This window comes from Eucalyptus grandis, chromosome 3, assembly GCF_016545825.1.
Source record: "Eucalyptus grandis isolate ANBG69807.140 chromosome 3, ASM1654582v1, whole genome shotgun sequence".
Taxonomy (NCBI): domain Eukaryota; kingdom Viridiplantae; phylum Streptophyta; class Magnoliopsida; order Myrtales; family Myrtaceae; genus Eucalyptus; species Eucalyptus grandis.
Window position 1 is genome coordinate 53031622 of NC_052614.1, and position 11767 is coordinate 53043388.

General features: G+C 39.7%; 1 protein-coding gene across 12 annotated transcripts; it reads left to right on the plus strand.

Annotated features, from left to right (window-relative positions):
* Positions 1-3611: 3611 nt before the first annotated feature.
* Positions 3612-10757, plus strand: LOC104437706 (pleiotropic drug resistance protein 1). 12 transcript variants are annotated; one of them, XM_039310338.1, is made up of 24 exons: positions 3612-3949; positions 4158-4278; positions 4352-4440; positions 4538-4622; positions 4710-4869; positions 4967-5043; positions 5179-5232; positions 5341-5431; positions 5537-5838; positions 5931-6212; positions 6332-6651; positions 6729-6889; positions 6971-7074; positions 7185-7370; positions 7414-7532; positions 7624-7777; positions 7877-8209; positions 8519-8809; positions 8905-8988; positions 9061-9194; positions 9347-9574; positions 9715-9886; positions 10012-10266; positions 10378-10757. In XM_039310338.1, exons 1-24 carry the CDS (start codon positions 3612-3614, stop codon positions 10633-10635), a joined length of 4398 nt encoding a protein of 1465 aa, XP_039166272.1. In that variant the 3' UTR covers positions 10636-10757. The 12 variants fall into 12 exon arrangements, with proteins under 12 accessions (XP_039166272.1, XP_039166274.1, XP_039166273.1 ...); XM_039310340.1 differs by having other exon boundaries at positions 7185-7341; positions 7418-7553; positions 7651-7777; XM_039310339.1 differs by having other exon boundaries at positions 7185-7341; positions 7418-7534; positions 7605-7777.
* Positions 10758-11767: the final 1010 nt, after the last annotated feature.

An 11767-nucleotide genomic window follows, 5' to 3' on the forward strand; every position in this document is an offset into this window, starting at 1 on the left:
TAAAATTCTCAAACTCACGACTCCATAACCCAAGATTGGATTATCATAGATATCCAACATCTTCATTTTTACCTAATGAAGTAAGAACGAAATATTCAAATAGGGTCAAGCATTCGATGACAAACTTAGTTATCATCACACCTTGAATCGTATAGGGATGGGGTGATGACAAACTTAGTTATCGTCACACCTTGAATCTTTCCACCTAAAGAACATAGCCTTAAACCGCCAAAATCCAAGCCCCCATGATAACACTCTTACTTTAATGGTCACTAACCAAGGAACTTGAAAAGATTGGGAAAGAGAGGGGTGAGCAGAGCAACCACAACTCAGTGAGTGGTACATATATTTCCTAAGCAGATCAAGCAGCCACTATATATTGTGTGTGTGTGTGTGTGTGTGTGTGTGTGTGTGTGTGTGTGTGTGTGTGTGTGTGAGTAGAGCATTACTAGAAACTCATAAATCCAACTCTTTAATACACATATCACATCATGTACGAGTCATTTCATTTCAAAAAGTTTTATACGATTCAAAAAATATTCGTTTAAATTGTCATAAACATCATTGGTCATGTCCATCGATCAATATCATCAAAATCACATACCTATGGTCCATCTCCTTGATCCATCTCATATCAAACCACATATCAATGGTCCACTCGTCAACTAATCTTTTGTTGAATATCAAACCATCATCACGACACAATGCCTAATGACAAAATGACCAAAATTCTCTCCTACTTCACTTAGAAAGCCAATGACTCGACCTAAAATGATATTTTAAATTCAGTTTGCATACCCATAAGTCCTTCAATGGGCTCACAGAAATATTGACTACCAAACCCATATCCTCAATACCAATAATCAAAAATCAAATCCACAATCAATATCAATAATTGATTTCACAAACAAAATTCATAATCTTTCTTCATTCCGTTCATCAAACTGAATACATTTCACAGGAATTTCTCAAACTATTTCAAAATTCCTTTCACAAACCACATTCACGACGAAGTGTCTTTCGTAACACCTTTCTCAAATCATTTTAGAACTCATTCCATATATCAGTTTGCAAAGCGATACGTATCATTTCACAATACCTTTCACAAAACCATATATATTCAAATATAATAATTGCCCAATCCAAACTTTTATGCAATGAACATGCTTTAATAACTCGTGTGATAATCAAATCTTTATCGCTATCAAGAGATAAGTTTACAAATTCATAGAAGAGATAGCACAATTCACATGGAATGCCTAAAACCAAAGAATGAGCCAACGATTTCATAATCCTACTAATTAAATGAGAATCAACGTTAAAACCAAGGAAAACACTACCTCAACTACAAAATGGCTTAATTACTTCTAAATGCTAATAAAACAATTTCCACACACTAATAAATTACTTGCCTAAAACAATTATCAAGTCGTTCACAACATGAAACTTGAACGCAAAATCCTAAAATTTCGCTCCAACTAAACCGTTACTCAAAAATGACTCACAACATAGCCTACGGCTCCACGATGCCATAAACTACAATTTCCAAGAAATTTTGTTGCTTGACAACTCAAAAATTGAACTTCATTATTCGAATTTCACATAACTTTGAATTTAAACCCTAATCCCAAAATCTACTCTAATCAGACAAACAAATGATGTGAGCTCTTATTGGGCAATGCAATATAACGCCGAATCACCTTTCCTTTCTTCCTTTATCTTCCCTCTTCTCTCTTTCTTTTTGTTTCAGGTGGTGCGATTCTTGGCCTTACGAGCGCCCCTTCTTTCCCCTTTCTATATCCCTTCCCTTTCCATTTTTTTCCTTCTTTGACTTTTCAACTCTCTCCTACTTTTTCTTATTTTTTAATCGTAGTGAAACTCACTCTTTGGACTAAATCAAAAATTACAGTTATAGGTCTTTCTATGGACTAACTGAGCTGCATCAGTCTGTTCCAGAAGGAAGATTATAATCCACAAAAACACGATAATCGTTAGAGGGGAGCGAATCATTCAAAAGCATTTATGCTAAAAGATTGAGCTCCGGACCTTGGAATTGGAACCGCGGTGGGGGGGCAGTGATGGATTCACTCAAAATGAACAATAATCATGACTCAAACCTAATACACTGTCTCAGGTTTAGAACTCCCGTAGTTCCTGAAAGAGGGTCTCAGGCGTTAGTCGTCTCATCCCACCATTTTTACTCGTAAAATAATGAATTCGCTGTGTATACAGCAAACACATGAGCGACAGGTGAGTTTTCCTGTATAGAAAGAATGGTTGCATGTGCCAGGTACCTCGTTTGACCTCTAAGATGAAACTCCACTACAAAAATACCGGTTTTGGTTGTTACCAACGTGCGTATTAATTTAAATAGGCACCGTATATAAAACTGATTAGGGTTGACTGACTTCTTTAGGGGTTAGAATAAGACTTCCTAGCTACTAGATTTGCAAGCAAGATCCGTTAGGTCGCAATAAGTACTCCGTGCTCCTCGAGCACGCTTTGCGTTGAAGAATCTTTTGTTATCTCTATTCAAGTCCTTCCCTCCTCGGTAGCCGGAAATAACTACTATTCCAAGGCGGAAGTACGGCTACTCCCCAATAATGCAATATAAATTGACCTGCATTCAAATCACCGAACACTTTCAACACATGCACAAACTTGTTGTTGGCTGCAAAAACGGTTGTATCACGTGGATTCTGAAAATCCATAAAAATTTCCTAAGTATACGGTGCCTCGACATGAAGAAGTCATCTCAATGTTTCAAGGTTTCTGAGGAATACTAACGATTATGCCAAAATTTATTGTCACTAAAAGATGCAAGAAATGTGATGTGAAAGGAGTAGCTAATGACTGCCGGATTTCTACGGGCACTCCTGATTACTGATTTGACAAAGATGACCATCTTATGTTATTTTTCCTACCATACATGCTGCATTACGTTTCAAACTGGAAAGTCACTTTCTGCAAGATGGATATTGCAATGCATCGCCTCATTGAATAAGGGACCAAGAAATTGTTGCGGCGATTGCACCACCTTCACCCGTCATCAACAGAAATGTGCACTAAAATTTCCCTCATAAAATTTTTCACGCACGTAATTTTAAAGCTTCTATGCATAAAAAGTTTTTCTCGTCCCAACCTAAATCCCATGTCCGTCCCAGCCTAATTCCGGTGTCCCTCACCCGCAGGATTGGCAATGAAATGCTACCATACATGTAATCATCCACCTTCTCCTTACCACTTCCATTCATTTTCTAAATTCAATTATCTTTTAGAAATAGTCCTGCCAGAGCATGCTCCAACCTGTTCCCTTCCTCGTATGATATATGCAATTGCCTCAAACCCACATGTGCATCAAAACTATATCGGAAGAAAAAAAAAAGAATTATTGAGCCCCGTTTGGCATCTTCTTCTTCTTCTTTTCAGGCTATATATACACACCAGATGTAATTCCCTCTTGTTTAACTATCCTCAGAAGCTTTCAAAAGGAATCTAAAAAGGGTTCAAACTTTCTTGACCCTTTTCCATGCACATTTTCATGGACGAAGGCCATCTTGCTTGAAAATTACAATTCGGTGAAGCATTTGTTTAGCTTTTAGTGGGCGACTATGGAAACTGATGATGCATTTAGAATAAGCAGTGCAAGGCTGAGCAGTGCACGTTTGAGCAGCTCGGACATATGGAGGAATAGTGGGAAGGAGATCTTCTCAAGGTCTAGCAGGAATGAGGATGATGAGGAGGCTCTGAAATGGGCTGCAATTGAAAAGCTTCCAACTTACTTGCGCGTTCGGCGCAGCATTTTTGCCGACAAAGAAGGCAAGATAAGAGAAGTCGATGTCGAGAATCTTGATTTGATGGAGAGGAGGAACTTGTTGGAGAGGTTGCTGAAGACAGCTGAGGAAGACAATGAGAAGTTCTTGTTAAAGCTGAAGCAGAGAATTGAGAGGTACATGCTGACAACTTCTAATAAGCACTTCAGACATTCATTTAGTTGGTCATTGCCATATTCTTTAAGAGCATGTCAAAGTAAGCAGAATATATATATAATTAAGAGAAAGAAACTTCATCTGGGAAATGGTATTTTCTTCTCCGAGCAGAAAGTTTCATTATAAATCTTGACAAGGTCTGTGTTTGCCCTTCTGTACTATAAACAGAGTTGGACTGGATTTTCCTACGATTGAAGTCCGATTCGAGCATCTAAATGTCGAGGCTGAAGCTTATGTTGGAAGCCGAGCTCTACCCACAATCTTTAATTTCTCTATCAACATGCTTGAGGTAATGTAACAGTCAATTCATTATATCTACTTCTTGAATTCTGCTCAAACGGACTAGTAATCAATGTCAACAGGGGTTTCTCAACTATTTTCACATCCTTCCTAGTAGAAAGAAGCCATTACCAATCCTCAATGATGTCAGCGGAATCATTAAGCCTCGCAGGTAAGAGGAGAGAGAGTTGCTACAGATTTTACCAGCATACAATGCTCAAGATGTGAGTTCTGATATTTTTGACCCAATTTTTATCTTTCTTTTGCAGAATGACATTACTTCTGGGGCCTCCAGGCTCTGGAAAGACCACGTTGCTTCTAGCATTAGCAGGGAAGCTTGGCAGAGATTTGACTGTAAGCATAAAGAGCGTACTTTAAGAGCAGTCTTACTATAGTAGTGAAATCCTTAAGTGTAAAAGTCAAAGAGTTTGTCAATCATAGCTTTCAGGAAGAGTCACGTACAATGGACAAGGGATGGAAGAATTTGTACCGCAGAGGACATCAGCTTATATAAGTCAATATGATCTCCATATAGCAGAAATGACTGTTAGGGAAACTTTGGCTTTCTCAGCCAGGTGTCAAGGTGTCGGACCCCATTATGGTAAGTTTGCACTATTTTTCTTTGTTACCATGATTGTAAGGTTGATATCTCAAAAAAAGCTAGGATTAAGAGGTATAATACTGACATTTTTTTTCAGATATGCTAGCAGAGTTATTAAGGAGAGAGAAGGAGGCAAACATCACACCTGATCCTGATATAGATATCTTTATGAAGGTGAGAGATAAGATCAGGACTAATAAATGGTCAAACTGCTTTCTGATTGCAGATTTTTATACATTCTTTTTACCGAATGGTCAAAAACATTAATTAATTCCTGTAAGGACTTCTATTGATCTTAATCTTCTACAGGCAGCAGCACTGGAAGGACAGGAGACTAATGTTGTCGTCGATTATATAATCAAGGTATAGCCAAGAAAGTTAAAACACGATTAGTTGCTCTTTTTTCCACAAGGAAGAGGGGAAAGCACAAAGACTTAAAATTTCTGTTCATTTCGCAATGCCTAATTTTAGATACTAGGACTTGAAATCTGTGCCGACACAATAGTGGGAGATGAAATGATACGAGGCATCTCTGGGGGACAAAAGAAACGAGTCACAACAGGTAAGACCCAGAAGGCCACTTTGGTATCCGGTGTTTTTAGATGATTGCAATCCCTTTTCTATCAAGTTAGGTTGCTTTTCTTCAATTCGTGTTGACACAAAACAGGGGAGATGCTAGTCGGACCAGCCAAAGCACTCTTTATGGATGAAATATCAACTGGTTTGGATTGTTCGACAACATTCCAAATAGTGAAATCACTCAGACAGTCCATACACATCCTCAATGGGACTGCTCTAATATCCCTCCTCCAGCCTGCGCCGGAAACTTATGACCTGTTTGACGATATCATCCTTGTCTCGGAGGGGCAAATTGTTTACCAAGGTCCCCGAGAAAACGTGCTCGAGTTTTTCAGACACATGGGTTTTAAATGTCCTGAAAGGAAAGGAGTAGCTGATTTCTTGCAAGAAGTAATATTCCAAATTACATTCACATTTATATTTTCTGGCGCTATAAGAAACAATTGACTCATTAATTCTGTCTTCTGTAATATCGCCTGAAGCTGACTTCAAGGAAAGATCAAGAGCAGTATTGGGCGAATAAGGACACACCTTATAGGTTTGTAACAGTCAAGGAATTTTCCGAAGCATTTCAGTCGTTCCCCATTGGTCAGAAACTAGGTGATCAGCTTGTGATCCCATTCGACAAGTCAAAAGGCCTTCCAGCTGCTTTAACAACTAAGAAGTATGGGGTGAGCCAGAAAGAACTGTTGAGAGCTTGCATTTCAAGGGAAATTTTGCTAATGAAGAGAAATTCATTTGTCTATTTTTTCAAAATGTTCCAGGTGAGTAAGTTTGAATACTGGTTTTCCTATAGTGGTCTGCAATCCTGACTATGTAATGCATTTGATCTGTCAATACCATTTGTAATGTCCTAACACTTCCTTTTTCGGATGCATATCAGCTTACCCTTATGGCTTTCATAACAATGACGGTGTTCCTACGGACTGAGATGCACCGAGATACCGTGATAGATGGTGGGATTTATTTTGGCGCTCTCTTCTTCACTGTGATCATTATAATGCTTAATGGATTCTCAGAGCTTGCCATGACCATCATGAAGCTCCCAGTCTTCTACAAGCAGAGAGACCTCCTCTTCTTTCCTGTGTGGGCATATTCGCTGCCCACATGGATCCTGAAGATTCCAGTCACCATAGTAGAAGTTGCTATTTGGGTGATCATGACTTACTATGTCATAGGCTACTATGACCCTTACGCTGGAAGGTTGATCAAATTACAGTTATTTATAATTTCAGACTTTGATCCAATGATTCACATACTGATAAACTCTTTGCTACCAGGTTCTTCAAACAGTATTTTCTGCTACTATGTCTACATCAGATGGCATCTGGATTATTTCGACTCATTGCGGCATTGGGAAGGAATGTGATAGTGGCAAATACTTTTGGATCATTTGGATTACTTGCTTTTATGGTCTTGGGCGGATTCATCATATCAAGAGGTCAACCAATTATCTAAAAAACTATTCTTTTGATTTGCAATCACATATGCAATTTCCTGATGTGACATAATTTGAAGCCAGATGATGTTAAGCCGTGGTGGATATGGGGTTATTGGATCTCCCCAATGATGTATGGACAGAACGCAATGTCTGTAAACGAATTTCTCGGAAAGCAGTGGAGACATGTAAGCACCTTCTTATAAAACTTTCATTAAAGACTATAGAAAGAATTAATAAAGTTTGATTAAACTTTTGGAGTGTCAGCCGCTGAAGCTTCAGAACTTTTGTGGCACAGATTCCTCCTAACTCCACAGAACCTTTAGGAGTTTTGGTCCTGAAATCCCGCGGAATTTTTCCTGAAGCACGTTGGTATTGGATAGGAGTAGGAGCATCGATTGGATACATTTTTCTGTTCAATTTCTTGTTCACTGTGGCCTTGAAATATCTTGACCGTAAGTCTCTCACAAGGCATTTACTTTTGGGGGATTCAGTGTACCATTTTGTTGAACGACTTTCATTTTGCTGCAGCAATTGGGAAGCCCCAAGCTGTACTATCCAAAGAGACTCTGGCAGAGAAAATCGCAAGCAAGAATGGTGAGGTTATTGAGCTATCGTCAAGGAGCCAGAGGAGTTCATCTGGTGAGCCACAGAACCAACACATCTTGTACTTTTTTGCCTGTCTAGTAGAACTTATGCTAAAGGAATCACTAACGTGATAATACAGAAAACGAGAGTGGGGCCCAAAGAAGCGTCACACATAGAAAATTGTCTACGAGAGTTGAAGGAATAAAGGATTCGGACCTGAATAGGAAACGGGGAATGGTTCTTCCTTTTGAGCCACTTTCTATTGCTTTTGATGATATCAGATACGCCATAGACATGCCCCGGGTATTGTTTGCTCGGAAGATGTTTTGGTTCTGACAATTGAACTGAGGCTTAGAACTTTTATATGTGCTGAACATCACTTTTATGAACTTGCATTTGCAGGAAATGAAAGCTCAAGGTATTCCTGAAGATCGGCTGGAACTTCTAAAAGGTGTAAGTGGTGCTTTCAGGACAGGAGTATTGACAGCTTTAATGGGTGTCAGTGGTGCTGGAAAGACCACTCTAATGGACGTGTTGGCTGGAAGGAAAACAGGTGGATACATCAACGGGACAATCACGATATCTGGGTACCCAAAGAAGCAAGAAACATTTGCTCGCATATCAGGATACTGTGAACAAACCGATATCCACTCTCCTCACGTCACAGTTTACGAGTCATTGGTGTATTCTGCATGGCTTCGGTTACCTCCTGAAGTGGACTCTAAGACTAGGAAGGTAGATATATTACTTGATCCATTAGTTTTACGTCACCTGGCATCTTAGGTAAATTCTACATTTTTTGTCGGTAGAAAAAGATAACATTACAAATTTTCTAGAAGACAGTTCAGGTTTTCTCGAAAAGCTATACCAAGTGGAATTTTTCTCTTGGTTTACATTGTTCACCATGTAGATCGAAAGAATTTTTGGCATCTCTCAAAGGATAACCACCGCTCATAACCAATTTAGACTGTGTAAATGTCATTGCCTTCGAGTCCGTCCTGGCAATAGAGTGCTAAGTCGAAATTTTGGATCCAACATCTGCAGATGTTCATTGAAGACGTCATGGAGCTCATAGAGCTTACCCCGTTACGAGAAGCGCTAGTTGGGTTGACTGGTGTGAATGGCCTCTCCACCGAGCAAAGGAAAAGGCTGACAATTGCAGTGGAGCTTGTAGCCAACCCGTCAATCATATTCATGGATGAGCCTACCTCTGGCCTTGATGCCAGGGCAGCTGCTATAGTAATGAGAACAGTTAGAAACACAGTTGACACAGGGCGAACTGTTGTTTGCACCATCCACCAGCCGAGCATTGACATATTTGATGCTTTTGATGAGGTTTGACACAAATTCTCATGAGGGACCGGACAATCTGTTTGCTTTTGTCTTTGCACACAATAAGTATCTGAGATATATCCCTTATTAATATGCAGCTGTTTCTTCTGAAAAAAGGGGGAGAGGAGATCTATGTCGGTCCAACAGGCCAGCATTCCTTGCATCTGATCAACTACTTTGAGGTGAGCTTAGTGTGGATGAGTTTAGATTACATTGAGCTTTAAAAGCTAACATTTTTATTCGTTCAATCAAAGGGCATCAATGGAGTTCCGAAAATTAAAGACGGATACAATCCAGCAACTTGGATGTTGGAGGTGACAACAGCTGCTCAAGAAGAAATCCTTGGGGTTAACTTCACCGAAGTGTACAGGAGTTCAGATCTGTTTAGGTAAGAAGTTACTTCACCAGAAGTAGAAACATTTTCGTGTTTTGGCTTAATAACATTAAGGAAATTATCATAAAATTGAAGGTTGAAAAGAAAAGAGCATGGAAGCGTAGTAGCAGATCTTTTACCGTGTCTTTCTCCAATGATTAATTCAGGAGAAACAAAGCTCTGATCAACGAACTGAGTACGCCTCCACCGGGGTCAAAAGATCTCCATTTCCCAACGCAATATTCACAATCATTCTTCACCCAGTGTATGGCTTGCCTGTGGAAACAACACTGGTCGTATGAGCGCAACCAGGCATACACAGCAGTGAGACTTCTATTCACAACTTTCATAGCCCTGATGTTCGGCACGATATTTTGGAACCTCGGCTCTAAAAGGTAATGGATAGAATTTCATATGCACAGATACATAAGTACCACTCTTTTCTGGTTGTGAAACACACAGAAATTGGACTCAGGAAAAGAAGTACAATGGCTCAGTTACAGACATCATTTGCTCAAAACTTTGGGACTTGCAGGAGAAACCAGCAAGATCTCTTCAATGCCATGGGCTCAATGTACTCGGCTGTCATTTTCATTGGATTTCAAAATACAAAGTCAGTTCAACCCGTTGTGGCTATTGAGAGGACCGTCTTCTATAGAGAGAGAGCGGCTGGAATGTATTCCGCTCTGCCCTATGCCTTCGCACATGTAAGGACTAGTTTCACTTACATAACTAAGGCCGTTCATTTGGAAAATAGGAAATGACTCCGTAGAGCACCCTAAAGAGTCTTGAGCGAAACCATCATGTTATTTGAAAATATTGTTTCACGCAGGTTATCATCGAGATTCCCTACATCTTCATCCAAACTGTCATCTATGGAGTGATCGTCTATGCAATGATTGGGTTCGAATGGACAGCCAGCAAGTTCTTTTGGTACATCTTCTGTATGTTCTTCACCTTGTTATTCTTCACTCTCTATGGAATGATGAGCGTGGCAGTGACGCCCAACCACAACATAGCCACCATAATCGCTTCGGCATTCTTTGCAATTTGGAACCTTTTCTCGGGATTCATCGTGCCGCACACAGTAAGTTCATCAATATCTTCACTGAAACCAAAGTGGAAAAACAATAAAAGAAAAAAAAAAGAATTAAAGGAAAAGCATGACTGATGAGGACTCATACTTTTGTTTTAACAGAGAATACCTGTCTGGTGGAGGTGGTACTCCTGGACATGTCCAATTTTTTGGACATTGTACGGACTGGTGGCCTCGCAGTTTGGAGATGTTAAGGACGTGCTTGACAGTGGCGAGACAGTCGAAGAGTTTGTGAGGAGTTATTTTGGGTTCAGGCATGACTTCTTGGGAGTGGTCGCGATCGTGCTGGTCGGATTGTCTCTCCTCTCTGGATTCATCTTCGCCTTCTCAACCAAAGCATTCAACTTCCAAAAGAGATGATGCCGGTGCAACTGGAGATCGGATAGAACTTGAATATAAGTTCACTAGTTACACGACACATATGAGGATCAAAAGTTATTCTGATGAAAATGGGATATAGTTTTGTAGATCACAACGACTGCTTCAAGCAATTCTATTTGTCTTCCTGCTTCTGCAAAACAAGGCCGTACGGCAAAGTTATGGAGTCTACAGAAAACTATGGAATAATTATTCGACTTGTTTTCTCATGCTTACTTCTGGGGATAAAGCTAGTCAGATGTCATAGCACTTACATCCGGGGAAATAAAGCGGGAGATACTTGAGATTAGGTGAAACAACTTCCAGAGTGTTAACAAAATTGAGCTAATCTTGCTGAACAGGAGATTTAGAATTAATCGAATGTTTAACTTTTTTGCATAGCTCACAGAATCCTGTCCTGAGGCTCTATAACAAGATCATATACATTCATTGCCCGACCTTATTGGATTTTTACTTACCGCACTTTAATTGTTTTTTCATCGTCGTTATTTAATTTCCATGCTTTCACTTTGATTATTGGTTGTGGATATAAGAATTTATGGCCCGTTATGTTGATCTCACTTACGCATGGTATAAATGAACATGTATGGGGCATTAAAATTTGGGAAGTCTGCCTGACAAACGTTTTTCGAAAGAGAAAAAGGTACCAATTTGGGTATTGGACATACATCTGGGGTAATCAAATTCCCAGATCCAAATCTTCAATCAGCCTCTAATAGGTTAGCGGCGGCTCTCAAGGTAAAATAATATTCACAATCAATGGAAATAATCAAGTTGCACTCAATAATAAGGCTTGGGAGAGCTCATGCCAAGTGTTAGCACCACCTCTCAAGAGGACCATCCACGCTCGCATAGCAATCCGTCAAACCACCTTGAGAAGTTTCATTCGCCCTCAAGAGTGTCGCAACAAAATGTCGACAACATCGTGCCTCGTTTCTCATTAGGCAATGCTTGATTAATGTTCTTCAAGTCCATCATAACGTTCTCAAACTAGAAAAACTACTTTGATTGAGCATTTTTCATGGGCTTGAGCTCAAAACATATTCAAACATCCTTAATTAGCCAAGCTATCTAACCAGCTCTACAGTTCCCTCAAACCTTCAAGCAAAAGCTC